General features: G+C 32.5%; 1 protein-coding gene across 1 annotated transcript in view; it reads left to right on the top strand.

Moving 5' to 3' along the window:
* Window positions 1–787: 787 nt before the first annotated feature.
* LOC123705409 (arrestin homolog) overlaps window positions 788–25,108 on the top strand; it is an 88,386-nt gene continuing 64,065 nt past the window's right edge. Inside the window, exons 1-2 of the mRNA XM_045654159.1 lie at window positions 788–1,003; window positions 24,184–24,231. Coding sequence (XP_045510115.1) covers window positions 24,200–24,231 — 32 coding nt within the window. The 5' untranslated portion in view covers window positions 788–1,003; window positions 24,184–24,199. The remainder of the gene's footprint in view (window positions 1,004–24,183; window positions 24,232–25,108) is intronic.

Here is a 25,108-nt window from a genome sequence, read left to right as displayed (position 1 = left end):
GTTTTCATTAAGACTGTCCTTTTATTAACTTGTTAAAATGCTGCATGATTCCTTCATGCTGACTGTGCCTTTCTCCTCACTCCTTTAACTTTATCATCATTTCCTTCTTTATTTTAAATTACATTTCAAGTTTTAAAATTTCTTTTATAATGTACTAACTTTCCGCCCGCGTTTTTAAAGAAAATCCTGCACAGTTCCCGTTCACGTGGGATTTCCGGGATAAAACCTAACCTATGTGTGTATGTACAAAATTTCATTGTAATCGGTTCCGCAGTGAAAGAGTAACATCCCTTCTCACATAATTTCGCATTTATTATATAGGTACGTAGGATTAAACAAATAATGTATTCAACTGAAATTAATTATAAGTTTTGTTTTTTTATTATTTATTATTTCACGAAACCGTAAATGCAAAATACATTCACGATTTTATCGATTGAAGCACATCCCATCACTATCACCTTCTATCTATCTAAATACGTACCTATAGTAAAAATGGTGCCATGACTATGTTGAAACGTAGCTTGTTGTCTATAGCTGTCTCATTCTTTCATACGACGTTTTCTTTAGATAGAGAGAAACAAATATATGTAAATTGTATACGCTCGATACAAGTACTCTATAGGTTAATTGCTCTTAGGTCTACGCGCAGAAAAATACGCTCGTCTGAAATGGCTCTGCAAAAAGCCTTCCGAGGTGTGCTATACACAAAAATATTTATACTTGTTGCATTCACGGCGAATTCGCCCACCGCTTTCAGTATTCAGTACCGTTTGAGACAGGGCGACGATCGCACGTGTCTATTTCTGCCATCTTAACGGCATTCGAGCCAAAATGCGCGAAATTTAAATATTTAAATCTAACGTTTAGTTCAGTGTTTACATACTTTTTGTTCGATTTGGAAGTGCAAGGATAATGTTCGTTTGTCTGCTGTTTTGGATTTTGTGAATCTTTAGGGAGTGCGAAGTGGTCGTTAAGGAGTTGAAATTTAATATTTGGACAGGTAATAAATTTTGCACAATGATTAATTATGCGTCGTGGTGTCGTGGCAATTAATCGAATTGTGTTCTTATTCAAATTAATGGTTGTTCTTCATTTATTTTATTTATTTAACTCGAAATAAAATAGAATTAAGAACCAATTTATATAACGGTAATAAAAATTGAATTATTCATAAGACACATAGAATATTATGTTCATACACATAGAATTTATTTATAAACTTAATTATGCCTGTAACTTTAATTAATTTATGAACATCCGTGAAATATTGATTTCCTACAAACGTAAAATCTGTTGGCAACACCGAAATATCCGTTCGCGAAAATACCTCAAATATAAACTTTATTACATTTTACATAAAATAATATATTTTGCTGCATTCGACTATTTTATTTATATTTTTAACTGAAACAAATCACTATAATTATAATAGCGTTTAACTCGTTAGTGGTAACGTATTTTAAAGTGCTACAATAATAACATCAAAAATTATGAACCTTTATGTAAATCAGCTACTATTAGACCATATTTGGTGTCTTCAGCGGTGGACGGATACAAGCCTCCTTTGATAGGCCATAATAGGTACCTATATACCGTATAATTTTCATTTTTTTTGACTTTACTTACCTTGAAGAGTTTTCTTACGAAGCCTTTCTTGATCAGTTTCGTTACGATGCTTTTCTTTGCCATATGGAGCAGAGGATTCGAATAATATTATGAAGATAACTTGATAATTCTGTTTAATTTATGCACCCCCGTCTGATTTCGAGTCCTTGCCAGTTTTATTGCTTCAAACCCTTAACCACTAATTAGGCTAAATCTGTTCTTTTCAACGTATAAATGCAATTTAATAATTATTGCGCGACTTCAATAAAAGAGGATATTAATTCGACTGCATTTTTTTGGCTTTGTTACCGCAGAACTTTTGACTGGGTGAACCGATTTTGAAGAAAATTTTTTTTATTTGAAAGGTAGTTAGTTCCTCCGGTATGGTCTGTTTTAATTTAAATCTAGTTCTGACAGTTTTAAGGCGATGCAGTTGCTTGTTAAAAGTAATAAACAAAATTATAGATAGAACGATTAGGTTCTGTTATCGTTAAATCTAGATATGTTATCTATAGAAAATATTTCCGTTCTAAACATGACAAAAACAAAGCCCATACAATAATACACGTGATGACTTTTTAATTTCTCGGTCGACTTGTCGCCTAAAGGTGAAAAGGAGAGTTGACAGCTGTTGTTTTAATAATGTGCTAATAAAATAAGGCTGTGTTTTCACTGCTGTACAGTTGACATGTGGTATAAAGCTGGGTCTTCATTGTAGGATAGTTGACAGCTACTTTTGGACAGTGGTCTCTTGTTTTTAGGCAATGGCCTCTGGTCATGTCAAAATGAGTTGAAAGGCTTTCTTCGCGATGTTAAGTTGTCTAATATTTAAATGAACGTTCTATGAATAAACTAGAAATATTTATGAATATATTATTAATTCTTTTTGGTCTTATGTCTGATTTATTCGCTTGATAATTAAAGTATACAGCAACTAAAGTATGGAAGATGTAATTATAATACAACTATAAAAAAGGCGCAAGAAAATTAAATTATGTACGATTAAAAAAATAGAGTTTTCAAAATATTGCAAATTGCAAAAATCAAAATATACGAAAACTGATGTTATTTCAAACAGTATCTAAAATTTAATATTTTAAATAATTCTTCCTGGACTGTCGCACAAATATGTAAGTAAAAATAAATCTGCAAAACGAATTCTCTTACAAACCAAGTAGGTACAATATAAAAACTGATGTTATTTCAAGCAATATTTCACATTACTTTACTTGACTATGTCTCTCTATTTCTAACCTATAAATTATTCACGTCTTCAAAAGGTCTGTACACTTACCCTTAAAGGCAAATAGTGCGAAAGTACGAATGTTTAGCTTTAGGTACATAAAATATTTAGTAAGGGTCCATCGCTGGGCCTAAATAAACATTTACATTTAAATCGAAATTAAAAGGACTTTCCTGTATTTAGAGGGTGTGAATACGACGATATAATCACTTCTTTGATGGCGGGGGCCGTATGCCCAGTCAGTTTACGCCGTGAATTGAACTGACTGGCAAATTCATATAATACCATCTGGTTATTGCGATCGTATGAAATAAGAGGTCATACGATACTATATAAAAACGAACCATCTGCTTTGTTTTATCGGCAAACTGCAATGATTTATTGAACTTGTATATTTGTACGAATTTAAGCACATAAAACCATTAACATCATAAAAAAATGTAATAAAAATTTTATTTTCTTAAATTTTGACGTAACCATTAATTAACGAACATAATATATTATAACTAGGTTCGCACACAGGCTAAGTTTTATCCCGGAAATCCCACGGAAACGGGAAATATGCGGGTTTTCCTTATTATTTTGAGTTAGTCCTTGGTCATGAAACTTATTTTATTGGCATAATGCCAATATTAGATTATGTATAATGAATTAGAACAGTTGTAATTTTTTAATATACCTAATATACCTTCTGTATTATGACAAAAAGGAACCAGCCTTAGATTATGGATTGGTTTCGCGCGCGCGGAGACCAACCAGCATAAAAAAATAATAACCAATAAGATAAAGGAACCCTAAGAAGGAACCGGCATAAATATCTTAATATCCTTTCCCTCCTTGGTTCTAGGAATGAATATTATAAAGATGTATTTCAAAGCCAATAAAAAGTTTTATCCATCGAGAAACAAACAAGAACATCAGAAAATAGCAAAAGCTGATTCTGTATTCTCCTCAAGGAACTTCGACTCCATTTTCATCTAAAACTTTAAGGTGTCAGGTGTGTTTTTGAAGTTTAAATGAGAATTTAATATAAATGAATACTGAATATTACAGAAAAGTAATATGAATGAATATTAAATGTGACAGTAGATAATATAATATAGGTAGTATTATGTTATCTGTGGTATAGACGAAACTTATTTTGTTGGGTTGTATTATTGAAATTGAGATATTTTATTATTATTACCTTATTGTCCTAAATTACTAGTATATATAAATTAATAGTATTTACTTAGTTCTTGGGCTCTTACTTGCCGACTCTTCGCTGTCGAAATCGCTTTCCGATCCTGTGTTCAATGGTCTATTTCAATATAGAAATGTTTAAGATTGAGTTTACTATTGTTACTTGGGCAGGCTATTTGTTAGCCTTTAGGCTGGTTGCAGAGCTTGACCGACCGTCAGTGCGTACGTCAGTAGCGCTTGTCATATGTATGAAAATTCATAAAACCTTTCATAGCTAGACCGACCATACGCACGCGTATTGTCATGCGCATTAGTGTCATAGTCATACAAATGTTGCTCTGCAACCAGCCTTAAATCTATAATCTTCGCAAATTTTTGTGTATGAAGATAGGTGAGTGACTGAGTAGTGAGTACTCCGTTACGACGTGAAAGAAATACAAACAAAATACCTTTGCATTTATAATATTATGAAAGACACGTAACGATTAGTAAGGATTAATATTTATCACCACGTGACGATTTTGTAACCGTTTATAAGAGTTAATCCATAGATTTACGCGTTTACTTTACTTATCTATATATTTTATTATCTATGGTGTATGTCCACGTGTCAAGGACGATCATGTAATTTCATAAGTTTGGCCTTACATCCTTATCTGAATTTCATGAATAGTAAATAAGTACTTACAGTACTGTTCTACACTAGGAAGGCTACAGGCTACTTTACTGTGATATTTTGAAGTGAATCCTCTTTAGGTTAAATTTCAAGGTCGCGTCGTGGAGTATGGCGAAGATTTTGGTATCTTTGAATCTTGCCAAAGAAGTTTCACTTCTGACACGTGTGCTCGGCGTACGCTCTTTTTCATGTCAGAGCAAACAAGGGGGCAGGCGAGCCACCTTATGTTAAGTGGTCACCACCGCAAACACTTGTAACACTGGTAGCGTTACAGGTGCTTTTCCGGCCTTTTATGGACCAATAAGCTCTTTTCTTGGCCCCAATGTCTTAGTTGTACGGGAACACTGCAGGTGGATCGTTCCAAAGCTTCATGTCATTGTCTTTTCAAAACTGCAGTATTATATTATTCGACGGCTTCAAAAGTTTGTTTGACGGTAGATGTGACATTAAAAACAAACATTTTGTCATTCAAGAGTTCCAAGAAGAGTTCCTTGGAAGGACTTTTGAACCGTCAAAATACATAATAGCTCTCGAGAGATATGGTTATAATAAGTTTGAAAGTACCTACTTAGAGTTATACTATATAATAATTGTCTTTCTTTTAGAAGTCAAAGCCCTTATATTGTACATAATTGGTGATTCACTGTGGAATTGAAACCAATTGTAAAATGAATCAGCTTTATAATATGGGCTGATTGAGTAACATTTCTTAATTTATTATAATAATGAAACAAGATTTAAAAGCTTTATATTATTGCCATTTTATCTACATTAAAATACTGAATAATTATTACTTCTGGACAAATAAATTTCTAATCATCCAAATAATACATTTAATTACTAAATAACTACTTGTGTACTAAAAATAAACTTTTGATGCCATTTCTTGGGTTTTGTAGTAATAAAATCGATTAATTAGGTTCTACTATTAATAATAATTATTATCTCTTCTTCTAATATGTTCGATAGTTAACTAGATCACTCCCAAAAGAGCGATACAATTTGCGTACAATGACATTTACTTCTGGATAAGACCCAGAATGTGTCATACAAATATAACGAATGTAATGTTATAAAGCTGAGGAGTGTGTTTGTGTGTACTAATCTCGGGAATTACTGGTTTGAATCGCAAAATCATTTTTATGTATACTTTATTGCTCTATAACTTTAGCATAAAACTTAATATAATTATGAATTAAACAAATGGCGATCCTATCGGTATATAGCGATTTCTTCCAGGCAACCAGACGTACAGAGAGAAATTAGTTATTAGTTCTAATGCTAGTTGCATAAACCTTTTATCAATCAAGGAATGCTTAAATATCACGCGACAATAAGAATAGAACATTAGATAATAACAAGTGATAACTGCGTTAAAAACAACCGACTTCAAACTTGCACTTGCAACATTTAAAAATACAGACAAAAAAGCTCATAAAATAAAAACTACTGGGCCTATCCGAATAAAATTTTTATGGGACCAATTCGACACCATACCGCATCGAACAAAAAAAAACGTGTGACACTCGGGGACTGCCGCGGTAAAGCTATTGCATGCTATGCCTTCAAGCCACACCTCCGTGTCCGTCGGAGTGGGGAGCGTGAGGTTTTTTCGTTTTACAGTTTTACGGTTTTACGGAATTTCTCGTTTCGGTCCCCGCGCTCAAGGCCCGCGATAGTAGCTATGCAATAGCTTAAAAACTACTGGGCCTATCCGAATAAAATTTTTATGTGGTCCCATTCGATACCATACCGCATCGAACAAAAAAAGAATCACGTAAATCGGTTCAGAAACCTCGAAGTAATCGGTGCACATATTATATAAAAATAAACATACCGGCCGAATTGATAACCTCTTCCTTTTTTTGAAGTCGGTTAAAAATCATTGCAGTAATGGGAAAATATTCCTTTGAGAGTAGGTAAGCAAAGTTTCATGGCTCGGCTATTCCTTATTCCAGTTTATAAAAGTCATAATGTCGATAATCTAGAAAGAAATGCATTTAGATTTTATACATAAGTTATAGGTTAAAGGTAGTATCTTCCTGCTGACCTTTTCATTTTAACGACTCTTACCTACGCAACTACATGCATTGTGCTGAAACATAAATTGGAAACATCTTTATTCACATTATATTAAAAAAATAAGTATAATATTATATGTGGTTTTACTAACAGTACTCTAGAATAAGTAGGTACTACTAATAATATATAGGCAAGGCTGCCTGATATAAAAAATAATAATAATACATACCAGAAGTACTCACTGTATATTAATATTTAGACCAATGATATAATACTTACTTTTTATACTTTCAAACATATAGGAGTATATTATGTACACTATTGTTATTAAGAGCTGAAAAATAAGGCGTTCTCTATAAAGTCCTTGCAAAGGAACCTCTTGTATAAACCACTTGTATTCTCGAAAATACTAAACTTGAAACAAACGAAGTCGCAAGTTTTAGTATGTATTCAATGGTTGTTACGTAATAATACCTAGAAGCCAAGATTTCCTCTCATTACGCTGTCATGTCCGAAACTGATATTTATTTATGAGCAATCACATTTCGGATCTACTCTTTAATATTTATGTTCACCATTGTAATTTATAGCTCGTTTTTTTTCGTATTATAATACAAATGAATAATTTCATGGAGTAATGATGGAGGAATGTTAGAACATGTGACAGAATATGGTAGAACTAAATCATGAATTCTAGAGGAACTGAAGAGCTTCAGCAATCAGCTTTATAATATCAATACTTTTAATATTATAAAGCTGAAGAGTTTGTTTGTTTGAACGCGCTTATCTCATGAATTACTAGTCCAATTTGAAAAATTATTTCGGTGTTAGACAGCACATTCATTGAGGAAGGCTATAGGCTATATAACATTATCATCTTCTAAGACCAACAGGACCGCGGTTTCACCCGCGTGGCTCCGCTCCTGTTGATCTAAGCATGATGATATATAGCCTATAATGGGCTATCTAACACCGAAAGAATTTTTCAATTCAGACCAGTAGTTCCTGAGATTAGCTCGTTCAAACAAACTCTTCAGCTTTATAATATTAGTACAGATGTACCTACAGTTCTCCACTTAATGTGACCTCTGCGACAGAAGTTAATTAAAAATCAGAATCAATATAGATTATTTTCACATCTATTGAAATCAATCTGAGCGATTAATCTGATCGATTAACCTTTGACCTTTGTAATTTCGATTTGTTAAAGAATATTCGTGTAGGAGGACTGTTATTATGTACAGTAAAATGTGAGTAAAATATATAGTAGTTCAGGATACATCGCCCATTTTTGCAAGTGACTACTATCAAGCTGATTTTCCGTTTGTAGCTTTATTTTGATGAGACACCGAATAATTTCGTGTACGAAACTCTCGATTGTGGTAGCTAACAGAGATAACAAGGATAAAAATTTTTGATTTGATGGTTCTCAAATATTTATTACGCAATTTGTAGGACAATATGTCTGTTAAATTATATAAACATTAACTAAGTGAAAACAAAAAAATCAGCTTGTTAGTAATCATTTATGATGACCTCGTTATCGATACACTTTGGAAAGGGGGACTCTTTGAACCAACCATAGATTTTGTGGGACAAATATTTTTTCGAATAATTTAGGTAATTATCTTGAGATTGAACAAAAAAGAAAAATTCAGTTAGTAATAAATATTTGAGAACCATCAAATCAAAATTTTTTATCCTTGTTATCTCTGTTAGCTACCACAATCGAGACTTTCGTACACGAAATTATTGGGCGTCTCATCAAAATAAAGCTACAAACGTTAAATTAGCTTGATAGTAGTCACTTGCAAAAATGGGCGATGTATCCTGAACTATAGTGTTCGTATCGCAGATAATATAATATTTACTATGTACTATGGTATCATCATTATCATTACATAGTATAAAACAAAGTCACCTTTTCTGACCCTATGTCCCTTTGTATGCTTAAAACTTTAAAACTACGCAACGGATTTTGATGCGGTTTTTCTTAATAGATAGAGCGATTGAAGAGAAAGGTTTTAGTATATAATTTATTAGGTTGTAGACAAAGCGGGCGAAGCCGTGGGCGGTAAGCTAGTTATGTTCTAAATTACTCAAATATTTCTACAGATTTGGCAATTCATGCAATTTTGGTCAATATTATTTTATGAATCAACATTTTTGTCCAATAATTTTAAGATACAATCCTATTTCTTTAACTTCTGGATACATTAATCTGTTAAACTTATGAGTTAGTTAAAATAATTAATGTATATGAAAAAGTAATTAGCAATTATCTACCTACACAATAAGCAAATAAAAAAAAGTTTAAAGTGTAAAGCTATTGAGTATACTTACTACAAAACTTTTTTTCTAAAAAGATTTGTTCCCGTGACAACGATCGCGTTAATTTAACATTATTGCGCTGTATCCTTTTCCCATACTTACCTATATCATTAAAAAACAGACTCTTATTTTTCCAGTATTAAAAAAAATTATACAAGTAACCATAGTATACAAATGACTCAGTATGAAATTCATTCTGGAACCTACTAGAACTTTCCAGAACCATATTTAGTTCTGAGCATGACTTTTAATAAAGTTCTGGAACAATTAACTAATCGCGAAGTTAACCCGAGGGCAAGTAATTAGTTCTTCATATCGCATCTTTGCTTTGTGCGCGTATAATTTAATTTCTTGATGATCAAATATCGACTTTAAAATTATATGACATAAGTTATACTTTGTATTGTTCTGGATGGAATTGCATATTAGAAATTTTATAAATTGCACTAATATGACTAATTCTTCTGAAATTATTAAAAGTGTAAATTTTACCTACATGAGATATTCTTATATTCTGGGTTCTTTCACCACTTTATGTCTCTGTTTATTCACTTTTAGACAAACATTACATGGTAAAATGACTACTAAGTTAATGGTTAAACGGAACATATCCGAAAGAAAAGGCCATAAATCTTATATATGTATCTATATGTCTTTGTCGTAGTTATGAGGGATATGATATGCACATAAAAATATTATTTATCGAAGTTGATACTACCGACAATTAATCGTCGTACGAATAATTTTTCGGAGAAAAGCTGCAAATAATAATCGGAATATTAATTTTGTAATGAATAATTAAAAATAAAAGAAATAAATACAAACATAACAATGAAACATATAATTTCATTTTGCGTCTGAAATTATTATCAAGCTGACCTTATCAATTATCATTAATTACTTAATCAGAAAATCAAACACAAAAAAGCACTATTTATAATTACATAGTCGGTTAAAAGAAAAAGCAGCCTAATCCAAGTAATCATAACGTAGATTTTCAATTAGATAATTCTACACCTATATCTTGATTTTAACTACTATATGCAGTTGTATTTCCTAGTAATTGATTTAAATCGACAAAAAAGAAAAATAAACAATCGTAAAAAAATAATCTCCGTAATCGATTCTGGTTTTGACCGGTTTGTTCTGATATAACAATAGGTAAATTATAGCCTAAATATAATTATTATATTATGTTGTTTTCTAATTTTAAAATCATTTGGAATATTATTTGGATTTACAATATCTAGAGTTTTTGAGGTAATTCTTTACAAACAAAAAGACCTTTTAGAAATATTATTTTAGACAAACCGTGTACCTAGTTTAAAATGTCTCATTTCTAAAAGATACAACAGTTGTAAATTATACAACAAGTAACTGCAAAACTAACGCAATTTGCATAGTATCGTATTGTAACCAAGAAAGTTTAGTAACTCCAAATGTACTGATTCGCTATAAACATTTAAGTATGTCACGTTTCTTGAGTAAGTCAGCAAGGCTATGGTTTGGGACATCTATAATAAATACTATGGTCCTTTAAACAGTTGAATACCTAATTTAAAAACCACCATCTAACTATTTCGCAAAACAAATCCTATTCAAAGGTTGCCTCGCAGAGATCGCCTCTAAGCTATAAGGCCGCCTAATAACATGTTCATTTTCTTCTGTATGTGTGTGTGTTAATTAAAGAATTTTGTATTGTATTGTGAATAGGTACTATAATAATATTTTACTCTTATTTTAAACACAACCGAAGCATTGAAAATCTTCAAAATAATAAAATAATACAAAAAAATTGACTGTCACTAGTTAATGGACACAATACATTCGTTGTTTTAAAAATAATAGTTATTTGCTTTTAACTGTTCTCGTAATGTAAGCCTTTAAAACAACGGATCAATAGCATTATAGTGTTGAATTTCCACAGAATTTTAATATTTGAATTGTTTTCAAAATATCATTTATTTATTTTACCTAGAATTGAACCAATTTCAAGTAAATATATTTATATAAATTATACACGTGTAAGTTCAAAACTAGCTTCGACCCGAGGTTTCTCTCGCATTCAATTTATATAATAAAAATTTTAACATGCTTTTTCCTTTTAGAGTGTGTCCGAATTTCGCACGAAAATTACTGGTACATACGATCTTACCCGCTTCTCAATAACTTTACGAACACTTCCAAAGAACGTAGGACCTCACACCGCAATAAGACATTGGTATTCAATTTTAAGTAAGATCAACCTGTATCGTTGGTAAATTAATGTAAATGATGAAAATTCTGATCAATTATTTCTTATTGTATTTTTAACTGAATCTTTCATTCTGATCAAATGTCATTCAATTGTAAAACTACCCGCATAATGTTTGATGCGCAAACCGAACCGATACCGCAACTCTGCTATGAAAGAAAAAACATAATATGTTTGTAATTTGTAACATTTATAAAATTTTCAGCTACTGTTATAAAACCACTTTGACGGATATCGTTGTCATTAAAAAAGAGCGTGTGTGGCGAGCACACGTGTCAGAATTGACACTTCAAATGGCATTACAACCACACAACTTTTGGTCTAGCCAGCCGTTCACAAGGCGTGATAAAGAAATATAAACATATCATTTCGTAATTCGATTGAATTTTCGAAATATAAAAAGTTTTACAACAAATATCTAGGATAATAGGAATGGGCATGAATATGATACAATAAATAATTTAACAACTGCTCCCATACTATGGCTGGTAAATAGCTATCATAAAGGGGTTTTACAACTACCAGAACAGTCACATAAAACAAAACCTATTAGGTTTTCCTTTAGCCTAAAGAAACGAGTCCGTGATGATCCCTTTTATGTTTTGGTTATCTTTATTACCCGCTTCAAGTTGTCTTTTAAGGGTTATTATACAATGATTGGCATCAAATTTATGTAGCCGTACAACAATAAAGGCCTCTTTATAGCCAAGTATCTCCTCTGTAAGAATTATTTTTATATGCTTCAGTTTTCGATGGTAAATGGTCAATCATTGTCTGCATTTTGACCGTTCAAAAGCGCTTCTAAAAAGGTTGGTTGAGTAAATAAATCTTTGAGTTTAACTGAGGAGCAATCGATTGTGGCAAAGGCTTGCCACTGTTCTAACTACAGGACATGGTCAATGTGTACGCCCATTTAGTACCTACTTTTTAACTTTAACGATAAAGATAGATGCATTAGTGTCAATTACGGTGTACGGTTATTCAAACTAGTCAGAATTAAGCGTACGAGTACGTATCGCTTCTATTGGTAAACGATATCTCATTCGTCTTGATAATAAAATATTATAGTACCATAATAGTAGTCAGTACTGTACAAAAATCAAGTATAAAACTAACTTCTTATTAATAAGATCTGGATATAATACATATTTGACCGAGCAGTACGAAAATGAGGAGTACCAACGCCAGCAATCTTATAAATTATTTTAACGAATACTCGTCTTCTGTTGAATATTTACGGATAAGACTATCTGTTAAGTTCTTATTATATAATATTCCATTATAATATAATATCTATAACCAAGCAGCCATCTATTACCATGAAGACTACAACCACTCAAAAGTCTTCCTCTTCACTGTCACTTGCCATTGATCGAATCCCTTATTGTCAAGAAGGGATTGCCATTAATCAAAAAGAAGAAGACACTCGTGGATTATCCTTGACATACGTTAAGCTCTTGATGCTTTGAGTTGACACTGTATAGAAAACAACTGGTATAAGAAGTAAGGATAGGGACAGATAAGGCTTTCTGTGATGTGGTTACAGATTGATGTGCCATAATAATACAAAATGGCGTCAATATGCGACTTATTGATTATGTATTTGGTGGTTTTGCAATGGTTTTACCTAATTAATTAAACTCACAAAAAGCATAAAAAGTTACATCCTTTTTCCAAACTTTAAAAGAGCATTAGAAAAATTACAAGATGCATATGCATTAAGTGCATTGAATAACGGAAAAAAAACGACGTGTGACACTCGGGGACTGCCGCGGTAAAGCTATTGCATGCTATGCCTTTAAGCCACACCTCCACCCGTCGGAGTGGGGAGCGTGAGGTTTTTTTGTTACGGAATTTCTCGATTCGGTCTCCGCGCTCAAGGCCTGCGATAGAAGCTATGCAATAGCTTAAAAATTCCAACTTTCCTAAGGTACTCTAACTGAAGGTAGCGTTAGCTACTATTAAGTATTCTGTGTTGAAGGTTAGAATTTGTAATTCCTATCTCACGTGTACACATCAAATAATTGTCTCAATGCTAATCAGCGGTGTGCGGTTAGAACGTCAAAGTGTAGGTAACATGGTTCCGAGCGTGACCCAATTCCTGCCAAAACATCGACTCACAAACAAAATTAACTCACAACTGAATTAACATTTTGAAGCTCACTTGGCATTTGTACGACCAATCTATACTAATATTATAAAGCTGAAGAGTTTTTTTGTTTGAACGCGCTAATCTCAGGAACTACTGGTCCGATTTGAAAAATTATTTCCGTGTTAGATAGCCTATTTATCGAGGAAGGCTAGGAGGAGCAACGCGGGTGAAACCGCGGGGCACATCTAGTATACATATAACTAGCAAAAATTCTGCCTTACTCTTATCACTTAGGGGTAAAAATAGATGTTAGCCTCTCAGATCTACCCATTAAGCACACAAAATGTCATTAGCATTTGTCCAGCCGTTTCGGAGGAGTATAGTAACTATCATAACAACACGAGAATTTTCATCAGAATCGGTCCAGGCGTTTCGGAGAACTATAGTAACTAACATAGCAACACGTGAATTTTCATGAGAATCGGTTCAGCCGTTTCAAAGGAGTATGGTAACTAACATTGTGACACGTGAATTTCATATTGACAGAGATAAACAAACGCATTGCGGCATTAGTGACTCAGGGTAATAAAATATACAAAAACATAGCTATAAACATAAAACTAGGGCGCATTAACGACATAATTACCTTTATATTTTGGTTAAAAGCATCTAAATCTATATATTTTATATTACTTAATAATAATATTATAAAGCTAAAGAGTTTGTACGCGCTAATCTCAGGAACTATTGGTCCGATTTGAAAAATACTTTCGGTGTTAGATAGCCCATTTATCAAGGAAGGCTATTATAGGCTATATATCATCACGCTACGATCAACAGGAGTGGAGACACGCGGGTAGAACCGCGCCGAGCAGCTAGTAATATTATAAAGCTGAAGTATTTGTATGTTTGAACGCGCTAAACTTGGGAACAACTGATCCGATTTGAAAAATCTTTCGGTATAAAATAGCTCATTTATAGAGGAAGGCTATGAGCTTATCATCACACTAAGACCAACAAGACAAGAGCAATGTGGGTAAAACCGCGGGGCACAGCTAGTTTGTTATATTTTGTATCTTTAATAGCGCTAATGTTTGATTTACGATCCTGCTGACGTCCTATTTAATGATCTGAATATATAATGACGTATAACATCGGGGTTAATTATTTATATATTTTATGTGGTATAGTTAAATTTTAATGCATTCTTGACTTCATAGAATCATTATTAGTGTAATGTATAGATAGACAACTGTTAAAATATCTAAGGCCCGATTTTTCAATCGTCGGTTAAAACTTATTCGTTGAATAAAGTATTGCACGATAATATTAAAATGTCACCTGTAAACTGTCAATTACAGGCAAGAAGAATACATTTTTGAAATGGTAGTTTAATACGTTATTCGACGAATAAGTTTTAACCAACGATTGAAAAATCAGCCCTAAAAGGAATACTGTCTTACTGATTGACTGCCTGACGGAATTTTATAGTGCACGATACGACGGCGAAATTTGTAATTTTAAAAAAGAATTGACTGAATTTAGCATGAATTGCATGAACAAACATTTGAAGCAAAAATCGATAAACAAATATAGTATCTAATTCAAGCGAACAAAGATGGAGGCTAAAAGCTAGTTAAAGCTGAAGCTGTTAGCTGGTAAACAAAATCCCAAAAATCTTGCGCGAAGTTTGTTCAACCCAAATATTCAGCATTTCTCCAAGTATGCATAATTTATTTCCTGCAAACAAATATTTAAACGTCTTCGCGGTAATATTAAGGGAATTTTTGTCCACAATTTTCCTTATGCGGTGTGATTCACCCTCCGGTAAAAAAGACGCATACATACTTACATTGCTCATTGGACCTAAATTCCCGGTAATCCCAGCGGATTTGACATCGTGACGTTCGTTATATATTCTTATCAGTATTTTGCAGTATCAAATGCGTTGGTGTTACTGAAACCGTGGGTAGAAAAGTCAAAGGAAATTTTTACGTGTTGTATCAAAATAAAAAAAAAATCAAATAGAAGAAATACTACATAATTGATTTTCAATGAAAATCGCGTTCAATGATGTTATAAATTTAACTCCCTACTAATATTTATTGACTTTATTACCTAGAGCTGTTTGTATCGATTTTGATTGTGATCCGTTTGAGACAAAAGTAAAATGCTTTTATGAAATTAATCAAATTCAAAATTATTAGAACTTGTATTTCTAGTGACCACGCTCGCTGTAAAGTGTTCGAAACGTCGGGAAAATAATATAATTAATAAATCGCGTTTAAAATCCCTTAAAAAGTCTTTAATTTTTCAATTCAACCAATATTAATTGATACGAATTTCAATCTAAATTAAGATTCTGAAAATATAAATTGATAGGACTTTCAATAAGTCTAAATTTAGATTCTGAAATCGCTTTTCACTACATCAAACGTCTATACAAACTTTAAACTTTAAATATTACATTATTTATGATTTATTTTCTTGATATTTATCAATGGCGACTGAGAATTTAAATGATTTAGTTATAGTTCGTCGAGCAATAAAATTATGAAAACGGCATCGTAATTTATATGATGGCCGTCACTTTGCACATCCAAGTAATAATTATTTTAGAAGACATAGGCTGGTTGCAGAGCTTGACCGACCATCAGTGCGTATGTCAGTCGCGCTTGTCATATGTATGGAAATTCATAAAACCGTTCATAGCTAGACCGACCATACGCACGCGTATTGTCATGCGTATTGTGTCATAGTCATACACATTGTTGATGCGTATCGTCAGGACCGACGGTATGCACTGATGGTCGGTCAAGCTCTGCAACCAGCCTTTATTTTCTTTTTATTACTTTAATAGTAGTACTATTAATTATAAATTTAGTAGGTATTCTAAATAACTAAATAATAGGTAACTGTGTTAAGTTTATACTTATTTTTGTTTACATTTTACATTCTATCATTTGAATCCTATTTCTATATCAAAACGATCAATTTCGCTTGCATGGTATTCCACTATAGTTGTGTCAAAATTAAAATAAACTAAGAAATGAAATATCTTAAGCAAAACGAGAGAATCATTTATGTATTTATAAAAAACTAGCTTTCCGCCTGCCGCTTCGTCCGCGTTTTCAAAGAAAAAACCGCATAGTTCCCGTTTCCCGTGGGATTTCCGGGAAATCCCACGGGAAATCATGAATCTTCCCCGGAAATCATTTCCGGGATAAAACCTAGCCTATATTACTCGTGGATAATGTAGCTTTCGAAGGGTGAAATAATTTTTAAAATCGGTCCAGTAGTTTATAAGCCTATTCATTACAATCAAACAAACAAACAAAGTTTTCCTCTTTATCATATTAGTGTATATATGTGAAAAGGAAAGCACCCTTTATCCTATTTTAAACATTTACAAGACATTCTTGTCTAGGTATTTTTCTCTTTGGAAACTGCTTTCCAAACCGACCACTTACTTGGAAAGTCAAGCTGAATAAGTAATTTGAGTTTAAGTTCAAGCTATCGTATTCTATCTCTTAAATATATAATCGTTTTGAGTCCATTTTATAGCTCACAAATATTATAAGTTCCGATATTTAAATGTTTATTTAAAGTTATTGAAATAAAACGCGAGTTAAATTCACTTTCCAGTGAATTAATAAAAAAAATCATATTTCTTAAATGATTTTAATTAAAAAGTAAAATTACATTATACGTGTTATTATGAGCACGATGCTTCACAATATGTTTTTATTCTAATATTATAATTTAAAGGAATAAAACGTTCTCACGAACGAAAGCACACCGTCAGCGCTTCACATTACATATAGCGTAGGGTTGTCACATAACTCCTCCCCCCGCAGATCCGCAACTATTTTAGGACATTGAGTGAAAATGTTGCGGCAGGATCAACTTCTGGGGCTGATGTTTTCTGTGTTTTCTGAATATTCATTTTCTTTGATTTGTAGCGACGATAGCACAGGAACATTGAAGTGGCCGCTGCGCTCAGTAGCTAAAGATGTAAAGTGGTATTGTCGTATGGTAGATGGAGTGCAGTCCCAAGGTTTTTTAGCGTTCTCGTCGGAATATTACTGATTGGTGCAATTAAAATTTTTGTAGGTGTATCTTTAATTTCATTATTAATATTTGTAATAGTGAGGTCGTCAGTACGTAGAGAGCAGTTTGTAGGTAACGTTGCTATGAAACTGCCTTGGAGATGAAGCTATTCCTTACGCTTGCAGGATAATTTAACCTTTGTGAGATGAGGAAAAATAATGATGTAGTGACTGTCGTCCAATTTCTCCATTGCTGGCTTAGTTAATGTTAGGCAGGTGGATTCACAGTCGCTGGATATCTCTTGCGTGGTGATGAGTTTTGCAATACAGTCGGGTGAACTTCTTGTATGATGATTTAGGGTCGACTTCACATAGAAACCGATTGCTCTTCGATTGAACTTCGGGCATTCAGCCTCTATGTGCACATAAATATCTTTATTGGTTGCTATATAGGGATAGGGAGGTATGATGATATGATTTGTACGATTAAAGTGTGAGGAGTTATAATGGGGAATCTTAATATAATTACTATCCTATTTTTACTAAAGTATGATCCAGTGCGAATTATTCGCGGAGATCTACATTAATAATTTGTTCTGAATCGTAAAAGGAACGTAAAGTAACTAATATAATACTTAATATAATATCTATCCCTAACATAACATGGTGCGCTCGCGATGTACGCATAAAAGCTAAACTATCCTCTATATTTCTTATTACTAAAAGTAAATCATTAATATTATCGTCTAAGGAGTCTAGGAATTGCGCTAATTCTGTATAGAACCTAAACCATTTATCAATCTACGTTTTACACTGGTTTTAAAGCTTCTAACAAGGACGATGCCTTATCCAATTTTTCGTTTAAATGTTGAACCCTAATTTTATATAGTAATAATGTACGGTTATAATAACTAATTGGTCGCATATTTTAATGAATTTTGTTAATACATGGGGGTTACCATCAAAATCTGGGACCACCCTTAAGCATTTAAAAATTTCTTCCGTGTCAAACGACATATTAAAACTATCAATACTTCTAATACTATCAACTAAACTATTTCTCGAGGACTGTTGGGTATTAACAGCCTCGGTACCCCGGGATTTCCTAGGATGGAAAATCGTGAAGGTTTATTCTAAAATTAATATAGGAATATAATATAGGAAAGCAACACAATAAAATAATTCTGTGCAACTCACATTGACATGGTTTCTGTATCGATGGCTGGATACTGCTGATGTTCTGGATACTCGCTTGGGTTTTTAAAAAAACCGGTCGGCCGCGCGGGGCCTCGGAACCGATATTCATTTCGGATATCTTCCCGCGGGCGACCCGAGTATCCTACCGACTGCGCCAGTTAAATTCACTTTCCAGTGAATTAATAAAAAAAATCATATTTCTTAAATGATTTTAATTAAAAAGTAAAATTACATTATACGTGTTATTATGAGCACGATGCTTCACAATATGTTTTTATTCTAATATTATAATTTAAAGGAATAAAACGTTCTCACGAACGAAAGCACACCGTCAGCGCTTCACATTACATATAGCGTAGGGTTGTCACATAACTCGCGAAATAATATTATTTATTATTTATTCAGTTAAAGAACAACATATTTAACATTATTAACAATTTCATAAATCTATGTTAATATAGTAAGAAAACGTTTAAACGATTTGCTTTTAAAATAGTTCAAATATATTATATGCAGAACCTTTTTATCCTGGTACTACACGACCAAAGCCGCGTGCCAAACCTACTAAAAGTTTCTCAACATTGTTGAATTTCTCTACAAAATAACGAAATCTCATCACGAAAGTTTGGCTCAATTTTATACATCATAAATACATTTAATTACCTTTCAAAATGGCTTAGAGGAAATATTTTACGTCAGTTAAATCGAACGAACGTGATTCTGCCGAAAATTCTAGGCTTACTCACAATACGCTTATGAGCTTAAAATTAAGCATGTTAGGCTGCTGCTGTGTAACGTATGGTTGGACCAAAATAATTTTTATTGTGTTTAAGAACTACAGGAACTTCGCGTAAGAACTATAACAGGACAGTTCTTTAGCATATTATTATGATAATATATAATATTATGTAGGATGTAAGTAACATGTTATGTTAAATTATATTGTACATGGACATGCCTTTAAAAGAGCAACTATGGAGTTTCTTGCCGGTTCTTCTTCATAGATACCTACTGCTTTTCGAATCAGTGGTAAATTTAAAATATGTAATGACGATTCAAAAGTGCTTCTGGAAGAAGTCTAATTGAATAAATAAATGTTTGAGTTATTTAGATGTTAGGAGTATATTCAAAAACGTTATGTGTAAACGTTTGTATTTTGTGGTATTTTGCTTGTGTTTTGTGTAGGTTGTGTCACTTGGGAACGTTTATAAGGCGTTGGAAAAGGAGTTCGAATTTAGACTTTTGGATATACTATGGTCTTATTTGGTTTTAAAGAGGTTGAATCATAAGATCTTTGAATAAATAATCTGAGTGAAATTACATATAAAAGGAAACTAATGAAATAGTGCTTCTAATCGAAAATCGATCAAATATTTGTTTTAGCAACCGTGTTTCATATACATTTTTAATTAGTACATTTTAAAATGTATGTTATGAAAGTATACATGTAACATTATGAGATATATATGTTACCGGTCATACCTGATTTTAGGACAATCTAGTTTTGCCTAGGCTAAACTAGTTCGTCCTATACACGATCGGATGAACCGGTATAGCCTAGGCCAAACTAGTTTATCCTTAGACCAATAGGATAAATCAGTTTCGGCTAGGCCATACTAGTTTATCCTAAAATAAGCACGCACAGACCCAGGATAACCTAGTTTTGCAATCAAAAGCTGTTAAGGCAACAGCCGAATCTATTACAATGCAAGACTATTCCCGCATATAAATTTGGGGGCACGGTAGTGCCCCCGCCAAGACGAGCCAAGCGAACAAGCACGGGCACTACCTACCTTTTCTCGAAGCGCTTCGACGTTTTTTTGAACCCTCATAACTTGGGTTTGGATTATGCTAGATCAACAAATTTTTCGGGATATATTGTCAATAGCGGACTTATTGAACATATTAAGTTTTAATTACATTAGCTTTTATACTTCAGATTTTATTTATATCTAAAAAACGCTAATTTCGTCACTGACTCACTGATGATCATCAAAATTCTTAAGGTATTTCCTAATGTCCTAGAAAGCTGAAATTTTGTATGTAAGCTAGTATTAGCACACAAACAACAAAAAAATTATAAAACTTGTAACTTTCATCCCCCAACCCCTTAAACTAGGGGATGGGAGTTTGTATGAGACCTGTAATTTTAAATTAAATTTTGATGACGCTAGAGGTCTAATCTAATAATCTAAAACTTGGTTCCCCTAGATATATATATGTATAGGTACTCCTTGTTAAAAAAAAATTAAAACTTTAATCGACATACTTATAAAATTTTGTTACAAACAACTTACAAAAAGAAATGAAATCCCACCAAAAACATTTTCATGTAAAATGTTGCCAAGACGAGCCCATATGACTCGCACTGTCAAAAAGTTATCAGATCTCATGTAGAGCGAAGCTTCTAACACTACACGCCCTAACTCTACAAGGCCTAACTTCACAAACTCTACACCTTAGTCAAAATATGTGGCTTGGCCGTTCGTTACTACAAGAACTATTGTATAACACAAAAGTAATGCACAGTGAATTAATTTTTCACCTTACGCCGATGTGAATGTAGCGAAATGGCCAAGCCACATATTTTGACTAAGGTGTAGAGTTTGTGAAGTTAGGCCTTGTAGAGTTAGGGCGTGTAGTGTTAGAAGCTTCGCTCTACATGAGATCTGATAACTTTTTGACAGTGCGAGTCATATGGGCTCGTCTTGGCAACATTTTACATGAAAATGTTTTTGGTGGGATACATACTTACTTAAATATCCATAAGTCTGTTAGCATTTATTTGACACTAGTTTTCCGGCCGCGGCTTCGCCCGCTTTGTCTAAAACATGATAAATTATATACTAAAAACTTCCTCTTAAATCACTTTATCTATTTAAAAAAAACTGCATCAAAATCTGTTGCGTAGTTTTAAAGATTTAAGCATACATAGGGACATAGGGACAGAGAAAGCGACTTTGTTTTATACTATGTAGTGATTATAAGAACTTCTTTCCTTGAATATACCTATTGCCCAATAAATTTCAAAGCCGTAGGTACTAGTATTTCTTCTTGTATTACCCAAAATATCAAAAGAAAACCTACACTATATTCCACACGGTAATATCATAACGTCAAACATTATTTATAAAGAGAAACCTCCAGGGCACTAGTCAATACCCATTACTTGTATGAGAGCTAGCGGAGTGGCATGTTTCAAAAACTCGTGATAAAAGCAACCATTTTAGTTCATTCATACACTTTTTCAGTAACCTATACAGGGTTACTTGTAAAACACCAGCAACCTCGCAGGACAAGATAGCTAGCATCATTAGCAACAACATTTGTTCTACGACTTTTGATAATTTGTTAGATTTTATTTTCATACAAAAATAAATATTAATTTAATTTTCCGTTTGAATATTATAAACTCTACGCACATTCCAAAAATTACGTAAACAAGAAGCGAACGAGAGGGGAAAGGGGGCGTCGCGTCGTCCTTTCGATAATGAATAGAACATAGACTTACAAATGTTAGTAGAGTACAATAAAAGCTTAAAAAATCATTTAAAAATAATTTATTGCGTTATGCCAAAAGTCGTAGATCAAATGTTGTTACTTATGATGTTAGCTATCTTGTCCTGCGAGGTTGCCGGTGTTTTACAAATAACCCTGTATATTAATTCCATTTTAAATGTTTTAGTTAAAGATGTTCTTTTCGAATTCAAGTTTGCGTTTTTAATGATTTTTTTATAAATGCTGTTTTTTTTTTTTGTTTTTTAAGAACGTAATTGTTTGAAAAAATTGTTAATTAAGTAATTTTAAACAGTTCTTAGTGTTGTGGTTCTCCTTTATGTTCATGGCATCCAGTCTCTTCTAAAACTAGCTTAGAAATGAGAATAATTAATATTTAGAACACAGGAGACGTATTACAAATTAGCAGAGGACGTATTACCAATTCTGCCACCTTCGTAGCGTCTACCAACCATCTATCAGTCAAAGATGATTAACTACTAGAACAATGACGAAATAAGTAAAAATCATCAAAAACAATTTTTCATACACAAACTATAGAGTTTTTAGCCCGGCATTGTTCCAATGACGTCACACACGCATCACGCGCTGACCGCTGTAGGTTCATTAAAAGAACGAATTCGGACGGACGCACAAAGGCCAGCTCTGAAGGCTTTCACGTTAATATTTCACTTATTATTGTTACCGAGGTTTAACACGCGATCGAGCATTCATTAATTAATCACGATCGAAATTAATTGCTAAATAATATAGCTGAAATTGGCAATTTTTGGTCAAAATTATGAACTGCTTTTTGAAGATGCATTATAGAAATAACATGACCTAATAATAAAATGTTTGAATAAATGAATAAAAAAAGCGACGTGTTGCACTTGGTAAAGACTGACTGCCGCGGTTAAGCTATTGCATGCTATGCCTTCAAGCCGCACACCTCCGCCTGTCGGAATGCGGAGCATGAGGTTTTTTCAGTACGGAATTTCTCGATTCTGTCCACGTGCTCAAGGCCCGCGATATAAGCTATGCAATAGCTTAATATATTGAACAAGTGATAACTGCGTTAAAAACAACCGACTTCAAACCTGCACTTGCAAAATTTACAAATACCTACAGACAAAAATGCTCATAAAATAAAAACTACTGGGCCTATCCGAATAAAATTTTTATGGGACCAATTCGACACCATCCCGCATCGAACAAAAAAAGAATCACGTAAATCGGTTCAGAAACCTCGGAGTAATCGGTGTACATACATAAAAAAAAAAAAATATACCGGCCGAATTGATAACCTCCTCCATTTTTTTGAAGTCGGTTAAAAACTTACCATCAATAACATTAAAAAACACTTGATGCTTGCTCTTTCTTTTTATTCATTCCTATTTCACGATGAAATGTATTTTTGAGATCGTCGGTATTATGTAGCAATAAGTGTAGCATTAATTCTTACGAACTCATCTTTAATATTACATTAACATTAAAACAGTTTCAATTTATTTTCTAAAATAATGAAACCATCAAAAATAGTAATTGTAATAAATGATAACGCCTAAGCCAGTGGCCTAAACTAGGTATATAATTTTTTTTTTGCAAAGGCAACGAATTGTAATTGCGTTTAAAAATTAACTAACCGTAAATATGCAATTGAAATAACTATTTTATTGAATAAAACAAATATTATAAATTGAAAGTATAAAATTCAAAATTAATTTTACGATATTTATATATTTTTAATTTAATATGATAATTAAATTTTGTATCTATCAGCATAAGACCTAAACGGACCTAAGCCTTATAAGTTATAAATTAAAAAAAAAAACTTAATTTGAAATCCCGCCAACGCTAAACGTCAAACAATTTATTTTTTACTTTATAAATTACAAAGAAGATTACCTACCTACTTCTTTAATTAAATAGTTATACATATAGGTAAATGAAACTAAATTATATTTATATGCTAATATTAGTAATATTTAAGAACAAAGAGACGAAGTTTGTAGTTAATTTCTTTTGTTTCAGGATCATTGATGTGAAAATGACGTCGGATAACGGACTCAATTCTCAGAGGTAAGAAAATTTTATGTTTATTATTGTAAATAAAATACCAATAAAAATAACAATCACAATATTATTTCATGAATTTAGGCTGGTACAAAATATTGTTTAAAGATGAAAGATAAAACATCATTGTAACATAGCTTATGAATTTCCCCAACGAATTTTCCCGTACTAGTTTTATATTATCTGTGCCCGTAATTTTTCTGAAATCTAGATTCAATGATATTCTAATTTATTTATTTTATTTTAAAGTGAAACTTTTATTACATCGTCTCAAACTTTTTGGTCTGTGTAGCGCATGTCGCGTGACGCGCGATACGTACGATAATTATCGTACAAATACGATAATTTTTAGTTAAATAATATGGTTACCTAAAAAAAAAATTAAATTTCCACGTAACTGAAACCAATTACCATTATTAATTCTTAATCCACATCAATTTAATTTCACTTCAAGTAACTTTAAGTTCAAGATTTCGGGTCTAACTAAATGGATGCCTTTCATTAAAGTTAAGGTAAGCTTTCCCTAATCTGATATGTTTATACGATGTATATCTTACAAATCTGCCTTTTGAATACTTAATTTTTAAATCTATGTATAAAGTCTGTTTTATTGTAACTAGTTAGGTATTTTATATTTATGAAGGTTAAGTACTATTTATGCGACTTCGCAAGCTTATGTCCCATTCATCTCTATAAGACAAACTTATAATACTTAGTATAAAGAGTACCAATAAAAAACAGCAGCCGAAACCGCTATATGTACTTGTTTTGTCGTGGAGTAAGGCGACGATTTTGGTATCTTTGAATCTTGCCAAAGAAGTTTCTTTTCTGACACCTATGCTCGGCACACACGCTCTTTCTTTTAAGGAAATCGTATTAATAT

Source organism: Colias croceus, chromosome 2, assembly GCF_905220415.1.
Source record: "Colias croceus chromosome 2, ilColCroc2.1".
NCBI lineage: Eukaryota > Metazoa > Arthropoda > Insecta > Lepidoptera > Pieridae > Colias > Colias croceus.
Note: the sequence above shows the minus strand (reverse complement) of the source record. Positions and strands in the feature narration are given on the sequence as shown.